This window comes from Heterocephalus glaber, unplaced genomic scaffold, assembly GCF_053883595.1.
Source record: "Heterocephalus glaber isolate CG9 unplaced genomic scaffold, H.glaber_assembly_v1.0 deba00001497, whole genome shotgun sequence".
Lineage (NCBI taxonomy): Eukaryota > Metazoa > Chordata > Mammalia > Rodentia > Bathyergidae > Heterocephalus > Heterocephalus glaber.
In genome coordinates, this window is record NW_028258320.1 from 46075000 (window position 1) to 46099806 (window position 24807).

At 44.5% G+C, this 24807-nt stretch overlaps 1 protein-coding gene across 2 annotated transcripts in view; it reads right to left on the reverse strand.

The window, feature by feature from the left end:
- The window catches only part of Tll2 (tolloid like 2), a 132267-nt gene that overhangs the window by 25849 nt on the left and 81611 nt on the right, over nt 1–24807 (reverse strand). For both annotated transcript variants that reach the window (XM_087185044.1, XM_004838977.4), the window contains exons 6-10: nt 24303–24481; nt 23251–23356; nt 15975–16099; nt 13226–13341; nt 7992–8094 (exon numbers count right to left, since the gene is read on the reverse strand). In XM_087185044.1, the coding sequence (XP_087041170.1) occupies nt 7992–8094; nt 13226–13341; nt 15975–16099; nt 23251–23356; nt 24303–24481 (629 nt within the window). The remainder of the gene's footprint in view (nt 1–7991; nt 8095–13225; nt 13342–15974; nt 16100–23250; nt 23357–24302; nt 24482–24807) is intronic.

Here is a 24807-nt window from a genome sequence, read left to right on the forward strand (position 1 = left end):
TCCTGTCGCACATACCGGATTGAAATATAGGACTGAAGGAGTCACATAGCCTCTGTGCCTCAGGCAGGGGAACTCCAGATTCCGGTCCCTCAAAGTACCCAGGATATAGCTGAAGCACCTGCCTCCTCCAAATGGGCCCGGGGCAGCTCTCAGGTATGGTGGAATCATGTGCTGAGATAGTGATGAAGACTCATTCTTCAGTGTATCCTGTGGTATCCATGCCCTCCCTTTGGGCCACTGGACATTCTGCTTTCCTTGCCTCAGGATGGGAGGCAGAGAACACATGACAAAGAAATCAAATCATTTCGGCTTTTGAATATTACAAGGCCAGTCACAATAGCAAAGATAGGGAAGACTGCACAATAGTAAGAGAATTGTTCCCCATCTTTGTAGTCTTACATTCCAGGAGTGAGGAGAGAGGGGAAAGGTTGGAGAGGACACAATGGAGCTTCTAAAAGGACTGTCCACTGTTCTACACTAAGCTGAGACCCTGATAGGAAAGGACAACAGAGATCCCAGGTAGGTTTAGAGATCTTGGAGAAGCAGAAAATTGTGTCCCCCACTCCCTGGGTAGAGCCTGAAGGGGTGAAAAAGACTGGATTCCCCTGCCCCTCACAAGGGCAGAACAGAGTGTTTATGTGGTTTGTAAAGACACTTGGCCATGAGTTGGGTACACAGAGTTCCTCAGGCAAAGCATGTTATGATGGTGGCAATACGATTCTCAGCTCCTGAGGGGGCATGGATGTGACTATCCCACAGCCCAGAGAACTTGAGGAGCCACAGAATGCTTCTCATGCTTGGAGAGAGATGTAGACCCCATACCACACTGAATTGGCCTAGGATTGAGACAGAGGAGCACAGTAGCCACTTATGTGGCCAGAAGACTGACTAGTCAGGAATGAGGACTTCCCAGCAGGCCTAGTGAGGACAGCAATATTGACACCACCACCCCTGCCACCCACTACCATGATGTTATGGTTTATATCTAGATCCATAAGAGCCTCATGCACCCATAGTGGGGTTTTTGGAAGCAACTGGATTGTGGGGGTGTATAGCTTGGGTGGAATAGGCAGGTCATTGGGGGCATGGCCTGGAAGGGTTTATCTCCCTTCCCAGCTCCTATCCTTGATGTTCTGCTTCGTGGATCCCATTCGATAAGCAGTTCTCCTCTACCATGCTCCTGTGTCAGGCCATGCTGCTTTGGAGCCAGATGACTATGGACTGAAATCTTTAGAAACTATGAGTCAAAAAACCTCTCCTTCTTTAAATTGCAGGTGTCAGGTATTGTGTCTCAGTGGCGAGATAAGTGACAAAGACACATAAGACACATGACTGGGCACAGATTATTCCCCCACTGGCACCCTTTACCCAGGGAAAGAACACACAAACTGACTGAAATTAAGATCCTACTAGCTAATGAAAAAGAGGCTAGTGATAAGTATAAATTTTTGGTATTAAAAAAAAATCAAGTTTCTTAGGCACTTGTGTGCACGGTCTGAAATCTGGACCTTCTACCAAGGAAAAGGAAAAGGCCAAGCTTCCTAGTATGTGATAATCTTTGGCCATCTCACTCCTAATGCATGTTAAGGACAGTAGCCCAGGGCAAGGGTAGAGATGGGGTTGGGTGGGAAGTGGGTTTAGTTTTACTAGTCAATTCAGAATACAGAGCAGCCAGGTGTGGTGATGCATGTCTGTAACCCCAGTATGTGGGAGGCTGAGGCAGGAGGATCAACCTCAAGTTCAAGGCCAGCCTGGACTACACAGGGAGATCCTGCCTCATCCCCGCCCTGCCCTGAAAAAAAAAAAAAAAAAGAACACAGAGCAGTCAAGGCCTGGTTGCAGAAGTACATGGTTCTGCCAAGAATCTACTGTGCATCACCGAATTTCTTTAGCTTTGGGTGGGAGGAGATAGGGAGTGAGTACTAAGAGGCTATGGATTTTCTTTGGAAGATGATGAAAATATTCTAAAATTGACTGTACACCTCTATGAACATACTAAAAACCACTGACTTTAATGAATTGCATGGTGTGTAATTATATATTCCTTTTTTTTTTTCAGTACTGAGGATTGAACCCAGGGTCTTTGCACATCCCAGTCCTTTTCTTTTTTTCTTTTCTTTTTCTTTTGTTTTTTGAGACAAGATCTCACTAAGTTACCCAGGCTGGGCTTGAAGTTCTGTGTCAGCCCCCCAGAGTGCTAGGATTACAGGTATAAATCACCAGACTGGGCTCTCAATTTTTAAAAAGTCCATTCAAAAAATATATTGTGGACATTTTTATTGTCAATACTATGTTAGGCACTGAACAAGCCACTTAAAGCTGTTTTAATTCTGCTTTATCCTTCTGAGAAAAGTGGGGAGCTTTGAGGTTGGAGCGGAAAGAGGTATGAGGAGCATTTCCTAATGGCCAACTACAACATCCATGCTTAGGGAGAGAGCTGTTAATCTTCTCCGCTTCCTTCTGAGTCTGACCACCTGTAGCCGTTTGGGTTTGGTGAGCTTGAAGTGCAGAGAGATGAGAGGAAACTGCTGTTGAGACTTTGACAAGGAAAAACCCATCAGAGCCTATAAATTTTCAGTAATAGTTCCTCTGGTGTGGCCAATTAGTGTCTATTAGTTTTTGGAAAATAACATATAAGAAGGAGGAAGTATTGCTTACCATCAGGTAGATGTCGCACTGAGAGAGCGGCAGTTAGACCACGCCAGACTGCCAGCAGAATTCCTGCTTAGCCTAGCTTGGGTTTCAAGTCCAAGTTTCTCCTTTTCAAACCGCAGCTGTCACAGCCACTGAGGAATGTTTCCAAAGGAGAGAGGGCCCTTCACGGCTTCACCACCTCCAGCCCTAACTGGATAAGATGAGCAGCCACCACCCAGGGCAGTTAGAGGACAACGTGTCTCTGCTCAGTACTCTGGAGGAGGTAGGAACTGCAGCTCAGGTGTATTTGACTGCCTTGCAGGGCTAGGCTTAGAATAAATTACAGATCTGAGCCCTCTTCTCAAATCACTTTGCAGCTCTCAACTAGAGCACATTACTTTGTCCCTTGACTAACATCTCAGAACTCTCATCTTCACCATAATACCTCTAATAAAAGCCCATTTGTCATTGATCATGTCTATACCAGATACTGTCCTAGCATGTTACAAGGATTATCTCATCTTAACCCATTAACACCATTACTACCTGAATTAGGGACTATTACTAATCCCATTTCACAGATGAGAAAACTGAGGATCAGAGAATTTTTCTCAAAGTCGGAAGTAGAAGCAGAATTTTAAGCTCAGCAGTCTGAGATCTGGACCTTTATCATCAATATCACCTTCTTCATCATCACCAGCACCATCCAAAGGAATTTGGGTAAAATTCTGATCACTGTACAATTTTGAATAAATAGACACTAGATCTCTCTCTCTCTCTCTGGAAATGCAAACATCATGCTGATTTCCCGCCTTAAAGACAGACGAGTATGAATGAGCAAGTCTGGGGAAACACCAGGCTCTGCTATTGGCCTCACACTATCATTTCTGCTTTTTGAGGAAGCTGCCCTGAACCAGGGAGCCCAGTATGAGGGCTACATGACACTGGTGGGCTGGCCTGGCCCTTCTGAACTTCCCTCCTCATTTCAGGGAAAGAGGTAAAAGGCTTTTTGTGTACATTGTGGTGATCTAGAATGCCCAAAGACAGTTCTGCATACAAAACTACATTGTTTAGGGTAATTCCTCTAACAAATCAGGGAGAGGAATCCAATTTCCAGGACAGTATTTCAGGCGACTGAAGGAGTTTCTATGCAGCCAACACCTTCCCCCATTAAACACCATCTCTTAAGTCCCCCTTGAAAACTGAAAAACCTAGTTGAGACCTTTACCCAGCTATGAAATGATCTCAATCTACTTCATTTTCCCTTGACATCTCTATGAAAAAATTTGGGTCCAAAATAGCTTCCTTCCAAGGAGACTAAACAGGCTGAAGAGAAACTGGATTGAAGCAAAGGTGTCAAATTCCTAAACTGAAATCTAGTTCCTGGGTGTAGAGGAGGAGTTTAATAAGGATATCAAGAGGAAATGCAGATGAGGACACTACAAGTGGCCTCCATGGGGAGTCATAAAGGGTTCATTCATAAAAAGTTATGTGCGTATTATGCCTGGATTTTCACACACTGCCCTGGGAAAAAAATGTGATGCATAGTTTTTCAGAGCAAGATGCATACTTTTACAATCCGCCCTAATCCGCTGTCCCTCCTGCCAAAGGGGCATTGACCTGCCTCCTCCCAGCAGATTTCATGGCCCTGACCCCTCCCAGGGACCAGCTCAGCTGACACAATGCACTTGTTCCAAACACAAAAGTTCACTAACAACTGCATTTGGAAACATCAGAGCAGGCCAAATAGTTGGCAAAGGAGAGCTCCTACAAAGGAAGAATGACGGCTATGGGCACTGAGCCATGCCTTGGCTGCAACACCACACACGCACACACACACACACACACACCAAACCAACCACACTGTAAGGTGCAAACATATTAGCCCTAATCTCTCCCAAAACAAAACAAACAAAAAAACATCCAAACCATCACCTACGACAATAAACTGTCAAAATCTTGTCCCATAATGAAAGTGTAGCCAGAAAAACAGGATCTGCTGTAAGAAAATGCCTGCTTCAAGTTCAAGCAAAGAGAATGCCTAGAAATCTGCACATTCTCATTCTTGGAATGTACCTTGGCCCTCTCTGGGGAACTTCAATAATAGAGAACTTCCTCTATTCCATTGCGGGGGATGGGGTAGGTGTATAGGGCTGCCAGGCTCAGCAAACAAAAACCCAGGAAATCCAATTAAATTTGAATTTAAGATAAACAACACATAATGCATCTTATCTGGCAAAGCTAAAGGCAAAGCTACCCTGCTCAATTTTACCCTTCACCAGGACATCTGAATTCTGATTAGATCTCACCCACTAGCTATCTGTGAGGCCTTAGAAAGTTAGTGTAACTTGGGGAGCTGGGCTTTCTCATGAACACGTACAATTCAGTGACTCAACAGGTTGAGTGGCCTGCGATTGCTTGATTCCATGTTCTCATGAAGATCTTCCACACAGCTCTTGTAAAATGCATTCTTGTAAAAGATCCAAACAATTGAGTCTTATACAAAACAAAACAGAAAGCTGCCCACCACCTCCACTTTTCCTTTCTCAGAGGCAACCACTTCAACAATTTGATGAGCATGAAAACAGGCCCCTTTCTGTATATTTGGTACTGAACATGGGCACATGCACTATGTATTTATAGGTCAACACATTCTCTGACCCAACTTGTGGGGATTCTGGTTCAGTACTTTCCCAGGACTCTAGTGCTCAGCCAGGTTTGGGAAACTCTATGCCAGGGATTCATCTCTCTGATTTTGTTACATCACATCAGTGCTACCTGTAAAGCCTTGCCCCCTGCTAGCTACTAACACTTGCCACGTCTGCTTACATTAGGAGGAAACAGAAACTCAGGACAAGACAGCATTTCCCCTTCCATTGGGTAGCATAATTCACTTGTCCTGCAGTGTACACATTCCTGTGCACACTTGGCCTGGAGGTCACTTTCTTGGTTGCCTGTTTGGACTGCTATCTACCTGAAAGATTGCTCCTAATTGGGGCAACCTGGTACTCAGACTCAGAGTCTGCTCTGGCTGCTCCCCAGCTCTTTGGAGCTCCTAAGGACAGGAATTCCTACCTGTTTTACCATGAGGAATTCAAACTCATGGCTCTCTGGATATAGGTGCCTGTGTGCTCTATCTATCAGTAGCTTACTTTAGTCATACAGTATGAAATATGGTCAAAATATACGTGAATTTTTAAATTTTAAAAATTCATTACAATAAAAGACACATTACCATTAATCCCCCTTAAAATACTTCCCTTTACTTCAAACATGTATCCTGTCATTCTTGCCACATCTGGAAGCAATTCTGGAAGTCCTCTTTTGTGTCTTTCAAGGTGTGATAAAAAATGCAGTGAATGTTGCTGCTGAGTGCCATCCAATGGAAAGGCAGTCTCTAAAAATACTATGGTGTCTCCTCGTCCACCTAATTCACTGCATGTGGCACTGTGGGATTTCTGGCTCTTTCCCAGAGTCAAAATGCTCATAGGTAAATGTCTGGAATCGATTCAGGGCATCAAGTCAGCCACAACAACACAAAGATATGAAAGAGGGCTTCTAGAACTGTTGCAGTCAGTGGTAAGAACAATGGATAAATGTGTTCAAAGGAAGGGGGAATATTTTGAGGAGGATTAACGCCAATGTGTCTTTTACTCCAATACATTTTTAAAAATTTTAAACATTCACTATATTTTTATTGTATCTGATAGCTTCACATTTGCCCATCTTCTTGAAGGAAGCTACAGCCATACCTTCTATCCGTGTCTCTTCTGACCTATCCCATCCTTGGTTCCCCAGAATCCAACATGACATTAGGCTTGGTCTAGCAGTGAAACTTCCCAGCTAAGTCCTCTCCTGGCTTTCCTAACAGCATCTTTAGCCAACTGTCCCAGCAACAGCTCATTCTCAGGCTTTTCAATCTCAGCATAACAACAGAGCCTCTTCTGTTCATGTGAAGATATGCCAGGAACCAAGTCCTCACCGAGTTCTTAGACTTGTCCAGCCCAGGAGCCACACTACACACTGTTCTAACAATGAAAACAACCAGTTCTCAGCTGAGATCTTTCTACTGACTCCTTATCCTTGTGATTCTCTCTCCAGTCTACCATGGCTGCCATTCCTAGCTTGAATAAGTCACAGTGTCAGGTCCCAAGCCATTGGTTCTCCTTTTAATCTTCCCAGGCCACCCCTGAGAGATCTCTCTTTTTGTGATCAGTCCTAAGTGAACTAGCTTTTCTCTTTACACTACCTGCTGCTGTCCATCACTCAAAGGCCCTAGCTGCCACATTATGGTTGAGTTCATGTGCTGTTCATCTCACAAAAATACATGTGATCATAAAAATTTGGAAAATATAGCTCAATCAAGAACACAATGAGATTTTTAAAAAATATTATTCTGAAACAACTATATGTGACTTAGTCACATGAATAATTTTACTTGATATTTATATGATAGAACACAATATGATTCTTTCCAGTTGAATTCAACCTACACAATGCTTTGAGTAATTTTGTTTTGATTGATCTTGGACAGGATATTCAGTATTCAGCCCACCACACTCCCACTACTCATTTTATTGTACCAATCCCATCTCATTCACTTACACGTTCTATAGTATCTAAGTTTGCAATGCTGATACATACATACCTCAGTTCATGAATACTTTGTTTGTGAGCAATTTGGTTCACACACAGAGGTGTTTGGCAAAATTTTTTTCTGTTTGCAAACCCTGCATTGGGTGATAAACACAATCATGGCCATCTTTCCTTCATGAACGTGAAAATGGCCATCTTTTCCAGAATTGTGGAATGAATTAAATTCATGAAATGAGATACTACTGTGTATATATATATATATATATATATATATATTTTTTTTTTTTAATTAATGCTACTGCACAATCTATTCTGTAATATACTTTTTTGCATGTAACAGTAGGCTACCAACAACTTTCTATACCCAATACATAGTCACCTCCAACTTTATTTTTATTGGCTAGAGAGTTTTCCATTGAAAAGACGTATCATAATTTATTCAGCTAACTCCTACTGTTGAACATTTAAATTGTTTTCGATTTTCCCTGCTTCAGTGCACACCTCTGTAGCTGGAGCTTTGCACACTTTCTTAATTAGTTCCCTAGGATAAATTCCAAGAAGTGGAATTTCTAGGTCAAAGGCTATTCACAGTTTTAAAAGCTTTTAACATGTGTGGCCAAATGGAGTGTTCAGAGTTTTACAATGACATAGGCCCTTGAGGGCTTCCTGTGACTGCTGTCACGATGGACCCTTCCAGACAGTAACAACATCCCAAAGAACACTCAGTGCTCCTCTCTTAAAGCTGTCTAAAGTCCACTCACCCAATAGGGGAGCTTTCCTCCAGTATCCATCCCGGACCTCCACATAATCGTACCAGCACAGACGGCTCTTAAATAAATCCATGGATGTGAAGTTTAGGATGATCTGTAAAGAATTACCATAAAGTGAGTCTGAGCATCAAAGCCTGAGGAGTTCTGAAAGATGCGCTGTGCATACCAGTATTCTCATATTACCCTTTAGCATACAGGGCCCTCAGACCACAGTAGGAGCGTCTTCTCAAAAACACAGGCACAGGAAACCTCGTGACATTAAATAATAAACTTCAGGCAGGCAGGATGGGGAGTAAAGAGAATGAGATGGGTCCTTTGGCTCTGTCTGGGGAATCATTTGAGCTTTTGAAGTCACTAGGTGGTTTATAGAGAGGAAGATGCATTAAAAAGACAGGCCAGGATGTGTTAAGACTGGGGATTTAGAAGGAGGTAAGGGGGTCAATGAAGTTCAGAAATACAAAAGATCTTATCATTTCATCAATCATTCCAGAGGATCTGGTGTTAGCCCAAGTGCATTCAACCACCTCTGTGATCAATGTCCCCTTGGCCCTGACCTTACTTCTGAGGTATGGTGTATTCAAAAGTCTTCCTACAGTCAATTCATTCATTCTACCATTGCTTCTTCACTACCTACTGTATGCTAGTCTATGCTAAAAAATGGAGAGAGATCAGTAAGACAAAGTTCTTTCCTTTAGGGAGGTCAGAGCAGGAGGAAAAGGTAGACATAACACACCAATGAGGACACCATGGCATAAATACTGAAAAGGAAGGGTTAGACAGTTCTGAGATGGAAGAACTAAATTTTGCCTGGAGAATTTCTGGAGAAGACTTCTCAGAGGAGGTGTGATTTAATCTACAAGGACTAGGAACTCCATGGGCAGAGAAGTAAAGAAAAACTATGAGCCGAGGCAAGGAGCTATTTGAGGACCTGGACCATAACCCCAGCACAGTGTATGTGCCTGGAATGAGGCAGGTGAAGAGGCAAAGAGATAAGAGTGAAGGCAAGGGTGACAAAGGGTTAAGCAGAGGCTGGGCATGAACATTCCAGCTCTCTGGGACATCCCTGAGGTCCCTCACTGGATGTCCCAATAGCCAAATAGATGATTATTTAGTGGAGAGGACAGAGTGGTCCTGCAGGCTGGGCCTCAATACACAGGTACTGCCCCATGAGTGGGCCCTGGTCCCCCCTCCCCGCCCCACCTCCAGCCTGGGATTCTCTCCTCAGATGGACTACACTAGAGCCCAGGTTTCCCTTCTCCCTTCACCACACCTGCACCCCTGTCAAGCTCCACCCAAGAGGTGCCTGTGCAACCTGTAGCACTGAGAAGCAGTAGCTTGTCTGGTCACAGCTGTAGGCTGACTCTCTGTAGCATCTTTCTGCCCCATCACTTCTCAGCTCTCCAGCTCTAACCCAGTCCATACATCCCTGACCCTGTTCTTTTTCTGATTTTAAGGACCTTGCTCTCAACAGCTCACCAGTCTCCAACATCTTCACTTTCTGTCCCTTTCCTGGCTACTTCTTTGATATTCAACCAGCCCAGGGACACTGTCATCAAGTAAACCTTGAGGCTGGAGGGGATGCAGTTCATGGCTTCTGATTCCTCCTGCCCAGATTTGAAGATGGTTATTTGTCCTCTGGTTTCCTGGTCTCGCTGGACTGAACCTATCCTTTCTGGTTGTCACCATACTGGCCTGTGCACCTCAAACCCACGTGCTTCCTATTCCACCTACCTGATTGTAGAAGACCCATCACCTAAATCACCCAGGTGTCATGCCTCGGTGCTATCCCTCTTTTCCTCTGTTGTTGACCCTCCCCATATCTGCATAGCACCTATACTGGTGGCTCTTTTCCCTTTAAGGTGTCTGTCCCTCCCCTCTAATTCAATCTTGCTCCCTTCAATGTCACTTCCTGATTGCTGCTGTTCAGATGAGCCCCACCTCCTACCTGCTGTGCCTCCACAATTCTGCATACTAGGGCTTCAAGGTCAGTCTTCTACATCTTGTATGTCTTGCTTACCAGATCCCTCCCATACTTAGGAAATCTCTGCAGAGCCCCATGTCCCTCTCTCATAAGCGAAACTCTCTGGTGACTTTCCACAGCCTCCAGGGCCAGCCTCTGTCCCCTTTTTCCCCTTTTTCCAAGGGCTCCCTGATGCACCTGCACTAATGAAACCCTCCCCAGGCCCAGTAAGCCCTTGCCTTACTGCCCAGGGGACATCATCTGATCTCTGCATCTTTGAAACGCATTATTCTTTCTCATACAGTGATTCTGAGCAGGTGTCTTTAGGGTCAAGCAGATTACACTTTTCACATCCACCAATTACCAACCCTGGAATCTTGAGGAAAAACTTAACTTCTTGGACCTCTAGTTCCTCACTTTCAAATCAATATGCACACTATTGGGTTGTTGAGGGGACTGCACAAGAAACTATACAGAGTTTATAAGTGCCAAGCCCAGCAGGTAGTGGGTACTCCATAAATGGTAATTAAAAATCAGGACACAGCAAACTTAGTGTACCACAGCTGGTAACAGCTGCTCCTCACAGACTGCCTATCTGGCATTAAAGGTGCCCACCTCTTCCCTCAGAGCAATCCTGCCCAGCAGTCAGGCCCCAGGACAAGTAGCATCTTCCACAAAACCCTGTGATTTCCTAGGCAATGAAGAGTGGGTACCATAAAATAACAGGCCAGCTTACCTCTATCACTATGCATGTGCATATGTGCACGTGCGTGTGTATAATGTCACTCTCAAACTACACTGGTGAACATGAGAATCACCTTGGAAGCTTCAGGGGCAAGGCTGGTACCAAGTAAATGTCCCTCTTTCCATTAAATCAGACTGCCAGGGAGTAGGGGAAACCCAAACTAAACACTAAGTCTCATAAAGCCAGGGATGTAACTTAGATTTCTCCCAAATCTCCACAGTGCTTTTATTCAAGTAATCAAGCTCAGGAATACCTGTAAGCTGCTTGCACAATAATTCTTTAGCCTTTGCTTTGTAAAATTACAGAAAGGAAATGTTAGTAAAACTTCCTTGGTAACATATTCATGATCTAAATGAACAGGATAATTATTCAGGTTAATTATTTTAAGTATGTTAATAAACCATAAAGACCATAGAGGAAGAGGTGATGAACAAAAGGTGATACTTAAATCAATCAAGTTTGTTAATTACTAGGAGCTCTGGGGAAGGCTGGGTGAAGCAGATGTTGGAATAATTGGTGCAGGAATTTCAAGGATGTATATTCTCCCTGCTCCCAGTGAGTACTAATAACTGAGGCTTGGTGAAGCTTACATATTTCAAACATATTACATAGCTTCTGCTGTGCAAGGAAATACAACAAATTTGGAGATTATTAGACCCTTTCCTCCTCCTTCTCCTACCTGCCTCCCTCCTATTAGTGTCTGCAGAAGAAATAGAAATGTCACATCCAACCAAGGCAGAAGGTCTGGAGTCTCAGATACAATATGACATCCACACTGTATTAAGTGTGCAAAGCCAAAAATTCAGTGCATGTGTGTATATGAGTATATTGCATATTGTAAGTTCATGTTCAAATGTCTATCTGCTAATGTGCTCCCTCTGTATAATAATATAAGATGCTGGTCAAGCATTCACACTCTTAAGAGTCCAGTTGCCTGGGTTCAAATCCTAACTTTGCCATACACTTAGTGGCCTTAGGCAGTTCATTTTCTTTCCTACAAAATAAGCAAGGTAACACTACCTAGCCTGTGAAGTTGATGTAAGGATCAAATTGAATGATTACTGTAACATACTGAAGCTAGAACCTAGTCCACAGAGAGTGTTCATAATGGTTCCTAGGCACTTTTCTTTAGTTATCACACTATGCTTAACTCAACACTTCAATGGAAATTTTTTTGAAGCTATGAATTAATAATGTTTGTGGTTGTCTACAGGCACCTGAAAAATTCCAACACACCCACTGCCACCCTGGCTACCGGTTTTTCACTCAGTCCTATATGCGTCTACTTATCCTTTCAACAAATACTCACTGTGTGTCATATGCTATGTGGGGTCCTAGGACTAAGGGTAGACAACCTATCCTCAATGAGTTTGGGGTTAGAAGTAGGAAAAATACACCAGCAATCGCAATACTATGAGACATGCTGTGAAACTGTGACATTGTAGAGATAACTGGGAACACAGGTGCTGTCCCCTTACCTCAACCCAAGGAAAACACAGTTGCAGCTAAACTGAAACAACTTTAAGAACACCTGGATTTGCAGAGACACTGAGTGAAAAGATAAACTTTGGAGTATGAAGCCCAGGTTCTCCATTCCCAGTTCTATATCTTGCAGTGAACTTAGGCAATTTCCTTCATGTCCAAGGAATAAATATAAGAATATGCACTCTGTCATGGGGTTGAGAAAACATTACCCATCGACCAGGGTAAAGAGGCCCTGGTCTTGGGCTTAGCTCTAGAGGATCATGGAATCTTCAGAGCCACAGGAACATGAACAAGCAGAGTTTGTCTGGCCTCTAGGCCTCCCTCAGTGCTGACCCCACTTGCAGAGTATGCAAGGGCCTCTTCCATGGATCCCTGCTCTCAAGGAAGATGCACACCTGTCCAGCCCACCCACTGGAAGGGCAGCTAAGGAACACCTGTTTGCAAGATAGGAGTGGATGGTGCTCAGGAGTGTGGGCTGGGGGTCAAGAGGGGTGCTCCTGAAGCAACAAATGGTGACACAGAAGGGAAGGGGACGGCCTGACTGTGTTTTGGGGTCAACTCTCCCCACATTGCCACCTTCCAGACCAGAAAATCGAGATGTCATAAGTTCTAAATTGGACCTTGCCCTCCAGGGCATTATAATACTTATCAAGGAAGAAGGATAGAGCCTTCTTTACCTTACAAATGGTTTGCTTAATCTATAACTTATATGGAGAGTTAGCAAGTGTCAGGCCTCCCTTTGTAGGGAGAAACTGGTTGAGGAGCCCAGAAATAATGAATGTAAAGCAAGCAGCCTGTGCCTGCCATGTGCTGTGTGCTCATAACAAAAGAGCTGTTATTACTACTAGTGACAGTAAGGATCAGTCCTCTTGCCTCATCCAGACAGCCATCATTTCCCAGGAGGTTTCTGGCCTATCTTTAAAAAAATGTATTAATCATTATTTTCATTATATACTTACAGGGGGCAGCATGATAATTTGATACACGTGTGCAGTGTGCAATGGTTGTATTAGGGTAGTTAATGTTCTCACCTACCTTCTCCCCTGGAGTGACAGAGATCCTCCAGACGCAGTGGGAGTAAGATGGGTAGCCATTTGGGAAACCAGGTGCAGAAAAGTTTCCTGTTGTGTCCTGCAGGGTCTCCCCACATGCTGCACAAACAAAACAACAACTGTGACACTGGCATGCGTACCAGCTCCATGCCTGTCCATCTCCTGCCTGGGGCTGCCAAGCAAACACTCCCCTTTACCAGCCAAAGTCCTCAGAAGGGCTGGGGTGAGGCAGTGACATAAAGAAAGAAACATGCAGTGCCAAAGAGCAACACCCAGGGCCCTCAAGGGCCTCTGGGCCTCTGAGGCCCTCTGAGCCTCTCAAGACTGAGCATGGTCCAGATTTGGGTTCAAACCTCAACTCTCTGGCAGGCTGTGTAGCCACTGGCTGGGCATTGATTTTCTTGTCTGTAAAACAAGCTGGGCAGACCTCAGAGGCTGAGCAGAGTCATCTGTATTATACACAATGGGTCCACTTAGTGCTGGGCACCTACTGAGTGCTCCATACATTGTGGCCATCATGACTGCTAATAACATTTGGGGCAGGGAGACCATGGAAGTGCAAGCCAGTGAAGCAAAAAGAAAGAATATGCTTTGAAACCCATTTCAGTTTTGAAACTCCTTTCAGTTATTGGCTTAAATCTTGCCTCTTTTTTTCTGCTATGCACCTTTGAGAGAGCTACCAAATAGTTAAGAAAGCAGAGAAAAGTGCAGAGGCACAGGAAGCTAGAATATTCAACAGCATGTGATTCTATTCTTGCACATTTGACAGTTGCCTGGTAATGAATCTAGAACATAGGACATATATGTGAAAGATACTTCCCCTAATATGTCCTAAAAAAAAAAAAAAGAATATCTGTACCTTAGGAGCTGAAGTCTTTGTATTTCCCTGAGCCTTGGGATTCCAATCCCAAAGACAAAGACACTGGCTTGTCAAGTGCCCTTAGTCTCAGGGCACCACCCCCGAAGAGTGGGGAACAAACATTCTTAAGTATCTTCTCTTACAAGCAAGTCAACCTCTACATAGCAACACTCTTAGCTTTCAGTTAATCCATGAGCTTTTGTGAAGCTCCATATTTTCTGGAGCTGCAGTAAGGGAGAGGTGGAGAACTACCCATCACTGGACTCAGGAAATCCTGGATATTGGGGCTTCAATATCACATTACTGAACAACTGCCAGGCATCATGAGGATTATGCCCCGACAGTCAACACCCCCTGAGGGTTCCATAGAAATTATTTTAGAATAATCATCAACATTCTGCAAGAACAGATACATTACTGTATAGCTCCATGGTATTTACCAGCTGCTTCCAATCCTTTTGGGAAATAAGCAGCGTATACATTATAACTAAATAAGTACTATGGTATTTCCCAGAGAATGCTATAAAGTTTCCCTTTAAATTCATCAAGGTTATATGATATGTGTATCCTGCATTTCAGCTCTAACATGCCCCCAGATACCTAATGGTTGATGGGCATATTTCCTAGTTTCATGCACATACAAGCACACTCAGCACTTTGCAAGCCCCATAGTCCTGCTCAGCGGGGCAATGTGACAGCCTAGATTTTCTCCAATGGCCCCCATTTCAAATATTCCATCCCATTATCAAACTCTGCATCCAAATTGGAGGGAGGAGAGGAAAAGGGAAGGGAGGGAGGAAAAGAGGGGTAAAAAATATGTATACAGTATCTATGAGCCCCTTTAGGCATAATTAGTTGCTCAAGGAAGATACTGATTTTATTAGAATGGCTAAGCTCTATTTTACTGTAAAGTGGATTTTTAGCATGAAAAATCCCAGCTCTTACTGGTAATTTATTCTTCTGACTTCTTATTTAAGACCTCAGAATATTCCTTGGCCCATTCTTGTCTATTAGTGTTTGAATTTTGCCAGTGTTCACCAAATGTCTCTTCCAGCCCCTATCCTCCCATGCTTGCCTGTTCTGGACCCTTCTTTCTGTCCTCCCCAATCCCCTTTCCTGCATTCTATCCCATCAGTGGTAAAACTATAAATGCTTTGCTCTGACACTCAGCAGCTTAGAGGGCCCAAGGCACTTTTAACACCATCACCACCCACAGGGAGCTGGGGTGGGGTGGAACTGAAGCCCTGGGGATAAAAAGGAAAAGAGCCAATTCAAGGAGAAGGGAGTGCTGAACTGGCTGCAGAAGAGGCATTTTCTCCAACCCCAGAGTACTGTTTAGTCTTGAATGGAAGACTGCTGATCATTGACTCTGAGACCATAGAAACAACCTCATTTATAGCACCAAGACTTCCTTTATCTGTAGTATTTAGGAAACTGACCCCTATCACCCCAAAAGTATTTTTCCTCATTCTTTGTCTTCCTGCCAAGTCCTTTGTTCTTGTGTTGCCAAGCCAGCATCCCCAGTCCTACAGAAAGGAGAAGGTGCACGTACTGTTACAGGGTCACTCTGCTTGGGTACCTGGGTACTACTACTGTCCTATGCTTTCTTCCTCTTAGCTTTGCCAAAGAAGTCCAAAGCCTGCCACAAGTCTAACAATGGGCTTTGAGACCTATGATTCCCATCACCATTTTGGCTTTCTACACTGTTTAGCACCTCCTAACAGAATGACACCAGAAATCACAGCTGCCAAGGAATGATTCTTTTAGGTCCCCCAAGTTATTATCCCAGCAAGGGGAGCTGTGTGTGAAAAGCATCAAGTTGTACTCCACAGGATGCTGGAAGATGCTGGGAATCCCCAGGGCTCTCAGTTACCTGGGCATTTGTACAGCTTCCTAGCTTGAGCTATGTCTCCCTGGCTGAGCCGCACACGCTGGCCAATGGTTGGCCGGATGCCATTGTCGTCTCGACGGGGGAGGATGGTGTCTAAGAAAACTCCTCTACAGAAAGAAAAAAAGGGAGAGAGGAAGAAAAGTCAGGACTGTCTGGCTCTACAAGAGGTATTTACAGTCTTCATTTCCTTGCCCATGACCCATCAACATTCCTCCTCCTGGTCTGCATCTCCCTCATTGGCATGCCTGGAGCTCTGTCCTTCTCTCGTGCTACATTTCATCTTTCCATTTCATGAGCTGCCTACTCACTTTCCAGTGGGAAGATGACTGCCAACTTGAAAAATATGCCTCTTTCAGTAGCCTAGATCCTTTTTTATTAATGTGTACTGAGCATTTCCACAAAGCCCTTGACAGCCCCCGGCCTCAGGGTCACCATACTGTACAACACAGGGAGCACCATTCAGAGAGACCATGGTATGAGTGGTGCCCCCGAGGTTGTGCACTGGGCAATGCTGTGAGTGGACAAGTCTTGGAGCTGCCCCAGGGAAAGCTTGGGAACTGGTCCAGTATAAGGCTCTGTAAGGGGAGAGTGGACGAGTTGGTGAATCTGAGTTGAAAGGGCCTTGCTGGCCAGAGGAGCAGTCAGAGGAACAATAAGATAAATGCAGAGAGCAAGAGGGAATCAAAAGAGGCCGGGGCTCAAGATTTCTATGCCAGGCCTGGCTCAGGCAACTGAGTGAACCTGGCAAGCCCCTTGCTCTCTATGAACTTTTCTGAGCATCAGTTTACTCTTCTGTACAATAAGAAACTGGCCTACATTGTCACGGCAGCCCCTCCCAGGGCTATCATTTTACTCTACTCCCACATGAATGACATCTAAACTATCTAAGACACAAGTGGAAGGCAAGATGCTTGGCCAAGCATTAGCCTTATTCATACCTCTGTGTGAGTTTGGTTGCTCCTTGCCTGGTCTGCTGCCAGTTCTGAGCCTCTGCCTCTGCCTCTGACTAAAGGTCCTCTAACTGGGCCTCTCCTTGAACCAGCTCCTTCTCCAGGTACCAACCTATTTCTTTCTTTCTTAACCAAGTTTCTGGAAAGAATTATCTCCATTTCCTGTCTGATGCTCACCTCCGAGTCACTCTCACCCCATGACCTGACTATGTTGGTGATGGCCACCACACACCCACCAGTGGGTGCTTCTCAGCCTGCACCTGTGCTCTCTTCAGCCCTGGGACCTGTTGTACCTCACTCCTCACGCTCTTCTCCCAATTTCCAAGATGCTGCTCTCTGAGCTGAAAGAAAGGAGCCACTGCCTCTTCCTGGCTTCCATGGTGCCCCTCAGGACTCTGCTCCCACTCTGTTCTCTCTCCATGTTCTGCTCATTCATATGGGCTCTAGCCACCGCCTGCAAGCCACAGCAAATTCTGTTTTCAGGCCAGAGCCATCTAAACTTGGGGCCACCTCCCCTAAGCTGCTCTGGGGACCTCTAATGTCCAACACCAAATTTATTCCAGTCTTTTGCTCATTCCATGACCCTGTCTCCTGAGACAGGCACTGAAAGCCCCATCAGCCCTTTCCTCTCCCTCAGACTCACTGGAACCAGTAAGAACCTTCTGTCTACTGCACCTTCTGTGCATCCCTTTAGTCCATATTTTTGTGCTCATTCTGGACCACTGCCTTAGCTCTGGGAACCTATATTTCTTTCTGAATTTATTCCAGTCCTTTCTTAACTGGTCCCTTCCCTAGGATTTAGCTACTTCTTCTTCTTTTCTATTTTTTTTTTTAAGGATTTAGCTACTTTTACTCTACCCCCAACAATGCTGCAATGAAATCATGCCACAATGCAAGAGTGAGCATGTACTTCTTTGCTTATCCCTGGATCTCCAAGCCCTTTGCTTACTTCTTTGTGCCTTCCTGTACAGCCACATCTCCTGATCTCTCCTTCTAGTCCCAAACAAGCCCTTGAGTACACTGTCCTCTCCCTCGGCTGCCCATGCCCCAACTTCTTGTTTGCTCAAGGACTACTCATTCTCCAAAACTCAATCAGATGTCTTTCCCTCTTAAAAGTCTCCCCTGGGTGCTTTGTACCCCTCCCACTTAATCATTCCCTCCTCTGGCCCTTATTTGTCTAGTCCCTTCTTAGCATACTGTACACTGGTTTTTTAAAAATTTTGTTTTTATAGGTGATGGCACTGTCTTCTCTGCTGAAAATAAGTTTTTGAAGCACAGAGATTGTTCTTAGGGACTGGCGCACAGCAGGTTTCAAGAATACTTCTTGAATTAAATTATTCAGCTAAGATAGGGCACTGTTTTCAAAAAATTTTGCGAAGTAGCTATTTACATCCAAAAAGAAATGCTAAAATGTACATATATTACCTAGCTAATAGCTGTGTACTCTCCTCTCTCTTTCAAATACTGTTTTCCTAAATTGTGTACTTCCTTGGAAAATGTGTATTATCTCTATTTTTCCTGGTTGCCTCACATTCTTCTCTTTTTGTTCTGCATATGCTTATTTCTCCAAGTCAGACTTCAGGCTCACTTTCTCTCCAGTGCTAGCATGGAAGAGTCTAGATCATCTGCTGACTTCCTTTTCACATCTCCACGCCTATTGCTAACCCTCTGCCCTGGCCTGCTGTAACTCCCATCATCTCATCTCCCAGTGCGTAGTCCTCTAGAGAAGTTTCAGGAGAGCCCATGGTCTCCCTCACTGACTTCATCAGGTTTTAAACCATGGGTGATGACTTTACAGAAAACTCTAAATTCAATAACCTACTACTCTAACGACAGGCACTTCTGCCCTAACTAAAGATGGGGCACTTATAATTATTTCCCTGAAGAAAGGCACAACCTAGGAGCACCTCATTTTCTAGGGATCCCAGGCTAACCAATCCTGTGGAAACTGGCAAAGTCACCAAAAGGCCTGGTATGTGGAGGCCATGTTCTCCCCTCCTTCATGCCAGGTCTGCGTTGGGCACTCAATGTGCATTAGCTCACTGAATCTTCATAACATCCTAGGAGACAGGCCAATTTTCACTAGGCTCTCCTCTTTACAGGTGAGCCTGCAGTGCTCACATAACTTGCACAGGGGAGAACCAGCCAGGAAATGCCTGAAGCCCACCTCCATCATCTTCCTCCTTCTGGCCAGTGTTTTCCATTCTCCAGGAACAGGAAGACTTAATATGCATTAAATGATAGCATGAAGAACACAGGAGACTTCAAACCCAAAGCAGCGGGCACAATACTGACTCATACTCAGCAGTCTTTGGAGCTGGGACATCCCTGCCCCTGTGCAAAGGACTACAGTAAGGCTCCTTCCCCCTTTCACGGAGGAGATTCCTGGCATTGACATTCTGCTGAACTAAGAAAGAGTTTGGCAGATGCCTCTGGGAATAAAACTGTCAGCTCTGAGTTCTCCAAACAAAGATGTCCCTGTACTAGGGAACTGTCTCCTCCACTCCTGGATCCATGCCCAAGAAAACCTTCAAAGACACTACTCCCCATAGCCTGGCCCAACCAAGGGGGAGGAGAGAAGAAATGCAATAAACCAGAGGGAATAAAGTTGGAAGGAGACAACTCAGTTGTAAGGAGACACGAAGACTGGGTTTCCCATCATCAGGAAAAGCCTGTGCCCCCAAATGAGAATAGTCCTGCAGGCTGTTTTCTGCTCTTTTATAGAATCAAAGACAAGGTACAGTACAAATCCAGGGGATATGTGACAGGAACAATGACCTGGAGTTAGGGAATGAAGGAACTTTGACAAAATTCCAGAAAAGCCCATAAGCAAGAGCCCATGGAACAAAATAGTTTCTGTGGCACCACCTGCTTCGCAAGCACAAGGACCTGAGTTCAATCCCCGGTACCCCCCCAAAAAAGTAGTTTCTGAAAATCCACACCAAAAATTGACAGAAAAAATAAAGCATGTATCTATCTGCAGCAAAATAGATTTGTAAAAATGATTCTGAACTCAGGACCACAAGGGAGAATGGAGCAGTGGTAGACTATTGAAATAATGAACCGCACTCTTAATATCTATATCCCTTTGCAACATGAACTTGCCAGTCCTCCCCTTAAGAGGTAGTCTCTCCACTCACTGGAGTCTGGGCTGACTATATGGGTTGACTGGACCAATAGAATGTAGGAGAAATGATGTCATGTGAGTTCTAGAGACTGGGCCTTAAGAGGCTAGAAGCTTCCCAACTTGCCCTCTAGTAGCTCTGCATCTTTGTACAGTGAAGAGCTTGGTTGATCCAGTGGAGAAGGAAAGGCCACAGGAAGGAGAAACAAAGGGTATGGCCGGGCAGCACAAACTGCAGACATGTGACTGGCCATCTTCAACTCCCTGGCCCAATCAAGCTGTCACACAACTCTTGCTGTTTGAGTAACCTCAGGCAAGACCAGAGAAGACTAACTCAGACATCAGAAAAGTAGTAAGCTGCTGTTTTAGGGCACTAAGTTTGGTATCAAATAATTCTACAGCAATAGGTAAGTTAACAGTAGCAGGAAGAGATGTTTGCCTTTAGGGAAGCTGCTCCGTTCCTGACTGCCCTTCACACATAGGTGCTGCCTCTTCACCGACCTCCCTCTTCGGGAATTCTAGATGCTTTGGATGAGGAATGATTATTTCATGGGTTCGACCCATGGATTTCCATTGGTCTGTGCTGATGAAATGGTTCACACAATAGCATTAGTAAGGGTTAACTCCTAAGGGGCAAAAAGGATGGCACTATAAGCTAGTGATCACAGGAAAAAGAGATCTTAAGTTTTTTGGGTTTCTTTAAAGGACAAGGAAAGAAATGCTGGTGCCAGAAAAGCCTCTGATCTCTGGCTTTGCAGCTTTGCGCAGTACCTGGCCCACAGCAGGTCCAAAGAAGGTAGTGCAGTCCTATAGCCCATATGTGGGAGGAACTGCAATGCAAATAATGAGAATTTCTTCCCTCACCTATTCCCCACCACTGCAGATCTCCTAGGCCCCTATGAACTCATGCATTAATGTATTCATTTAGCTAAATATCTACTGAGTACCTACTATGTGCCAGGCACCTTATTGGGTTCTAGGGACTAGAAGAGAATGAGATAGTCTCTGCTCCCAAGGATTTCAGTCTACTGAGGGACAAGGGAATGTGACAGATAAATATTAAGATTAAAATAATAATTAGCAAATAAATTATAAAGCAACATGAGGAGTCATGGCAGCTACAGAAACAAGACCCAAGGTACAAGCTTCTCCATTGGGCCACCTTGACAAAATTAATACTTTGTCTCTATGTGACAGCCTGAAACCCCTGGATAATGGGTGATACCTCATTATTTCCTGCACAATTTCCCGAACTGCTGAATCAATTCAACTCCAACACCCAACACCTCTGACACCTATGATATGGGCCCTCATTCTGCCTGTCCCACAGGCTTCCTGGGACTCCCCACACACAGCCCCAGAGCAGACCCCTCAAAACCTCAGTTTTCCAATCTGGAAAAGGAAGCCTTGCTAGCTTCCAATTTCCTGTTTGACAGTAAATGAGGTCCTATCTGTCAATCTCTCACCCTCTATTTCAGGTTAAGACACTGCAACCTGAAGGTAGAGCTGGAAGGGGATCTGAGAACACCCAGTCCAACCCTCTTGTGAGGAGTCTTGGCTGAGGAGCCCACCAGCCTCATGGCTGCCCCTCAGTGCAGTCTTCACCTCCCTCCATAGCAAAGCTAACAGGAAAACTAGGACTGGAACTTCATCTTCCTGCTCTCTTGTCACACCATGTCATGGCTGTATTTTTGGAGAAAAGCCAGAAGAAAAATGGCTCAGCCCCATACCACTTCAAAGTGCTGCCTCAGATACTGACTTGGGCATCTCCCCCTTTGGCACTTTGGGGGCTCCCACCCAGGTGCAGGAGAAAGGTCATGACCATCCAGCTGTGTAGCCAGAGACTTTGGAATGCTGATAGGTACCAATCCTATGACCTCATTAATGGGTGCCTCTATCAGCCTTATCCAAGACCCAAAGAACTCATAGTGACTAGTTTCCTTCTAGTCCAGGAATTATGTCTCCTGAGCCAATGGTTCTCTGTTAACTTTATGCACACAGAAACTCAACCTGTGCCATTTCTCTGTCTGCTGTGACTGCTGGGATACACAGTGCAGGATTTGTTGACAACCTCAACAAAGTGTACAAGTCTTTATTTACCACCTGCATTCTGATCATTAAATTTATTCCAGGTTTCAATGTAGTTTTCTATCCTCACTTTCCTCCTTCATTGCTCCCAGGTTTTTCACCTATTTTCCCCAGGTTTTTCACCTATTATTTTTTCTTATTGTTCTGAGTATATATTGGAAGTCACCTCAATCCTTTTTGGGGGAATGATTAAATAAACAGCTGGTGTGAAGAAGAAACTGAAATATTTGTACTGTGTATTTCCTTTAACTCAATGGTGGGGAAGCCCTGAAAAAGAAGACTAATAGGATGGGTCTTTTTTTTTTTTTTTGGTACCGGGGATCAAACTTGGGTCTTTCCGCTTGCAAGGCAGGAGGAGGAACCGCTGAGCTAAATCCCTGGCCCTAAGAAGACTAATAGAAATAAACTTCTCTACATAAAACATTGATGCTTTTAGAGGCTGGGGCAATATTGAGAATCTTTAACATCTGTATAGCACAGCACAGCTCATCGGAACAGAACCTGCCTGTGTAAGCCATAAGAAACAGGTCCATCCCTACCTGGTCCTGGTAGGTAGCATCCATCATCATCCATAACCTGCCTGCCAGGAGGCTGCATCTTTGTTCTCATTCTGGCCCCAGCTACCTGTGCACCCTTGAGCTGGCTGGAGCTTCATTTTCTTTACTCTAAAGTGAATCTATGATTTACAGTCCTCCCACTTCTGACATGGCCTAGTTCTTAATAAACCAAATCTCTTCTAGCAATGGGGGGTGCCACCATGCTTTTACAAGCACGTGTTTCAAAGACTCCCCCATCCATTGGAAATTTACACAGAGCCACTAAGTTATTATCCCCACCAGCCTCTCAATAATTTCTCTTTTCCATTTTGCTGCTTGTGATATCAGGGCATGACAGAACACCAGCATCGCAATGGTATTCAATCTTATTAGCAGAAATCTGATTAGATTATATTTTACTGCAGCCCAGAGGCCACCATATTTCAAGGACAGACAGGCCAGCCATGCTAGACCTATTTGCTCTCCACAGACCTCTAGAGTCTGACCCAAGGCTGCGACATGCAAACTAAAACACAAACGGCACAAACATGGATTCTGACCTGGAGAAGGTGTTCCGGGCGTAGTGCATGATGCTGTCAAAGTCGTATGTTTCTCCCAGAGAGCTCACTTCCCCAGCTTCCATTTTTAAGAAATTATACTCCTGACCTGTGACACAACAGTGTGTTAAGGCCTTTGAAAACCAAGGCAGCACCTGAAAGGAGGAAAAGGAGGGAGAAGGGCCCATAGAGACTTCTTGCAACTCTCTTAACTCAGTCAGTGGATAACAGGGTTTGGAGGTTTCTGGCTGTTTTTAATAGATTGGAGATTTGAAATTTAGAACAAGCCCTATGTCCTCCCAGCCCCACCACCCCACACCCTCCCTAAATGCCATTTGAACCTCTTCAACTATGTTTGCAGACAGATGAGTAGTCAATGTTTGTCCTCCAAAACAAGTTTTTAAATCCAAAAACCAAAAATCTCTGATTTTGTAATTCAAAGAAACAAAAGAAAATGCATCAAAGAGTTCAATTTCAAAAACTTCACAATTCAGATTCTCTAAAGCAGGTTTAAGGTAACCATGTAACAGGCTACTTTCACGTTCAGTATCAACTTCTATGTCAAATTATTTAGCATGAAAATTTTTTTTTAATCTAGATATGTTATCTGCCTTAGGACAGAATGCTTCTAGGCAGAAACACTGCTTATATGTATACATATATCTTAAATATAATGCAGTTTCAAAAAGATGTGTTGCCTAAATCAGCAAAATGATGCATGACTGGAGCCGGGAGAACTCGTTTTTTGCCTGATCAGCCCTATCCTGCAACAATGTTTTGGTCAGTTCTGTTCCACTTAGGAAATGCAATCAGATTTCACTGTCCTTTACAACATGGAAAGTCATTATTTCACTTCTGCTCAAATGACTTTCTAGGAAGGCCACAGGTGGACAGTGGCAGTGCTGTTGACAAGTGCCTGCACAACTGGGTTGGTGCCCTCCTATTTAGCAATTGGCACTGGATAGCTTCTTGCTGGCCCTTTCTACTCCCTTCTTGACCCTGTGGATGCCACCTTCTTAGCCAGTGGCCTCTAGACTCCAGGCAGGCCTCCTTACCTGGCTGGATGTTTTCTCTGATGATGGTGACATGTTGGTCTCTATCTGGTCGTGTGTGTTCATGCCAGAACCCAACCACATGGCCCAGCTCATGAGCTACAATGCCAAACTTATCACAGTTTTTCCCAATGGATATGGCCTGTGGACCCCCTCCTCGGCGTCCAACGTAAGAGCAACAGCTGGACAATGGTAGAAATACTCAGGTCAGCAGGTCAGGGAACATCCACAGCAAGATTCCACCCTACCCACTGAGTGCAAGTGCATAAAAGAGGTAAGAATGCTCTCATTGTCCCCCTTCCCACCCAATGCAGAAAATCCTCTCCAAAAATGCTTCTCCACCTTTTTGGTGGTCATGGATTTTCTTGAGAATCTGAAGGAAAAAATGATCTCCCTTCCTGGGATAAAGCACAAACCACACCTCTCCCCCTCCACCTCGAAGCTGCCCTGGTCTCTTCTGCAACATCACTAAGGACAAGGAAAAGACAATGAAAGGAAGTAGAGTTTC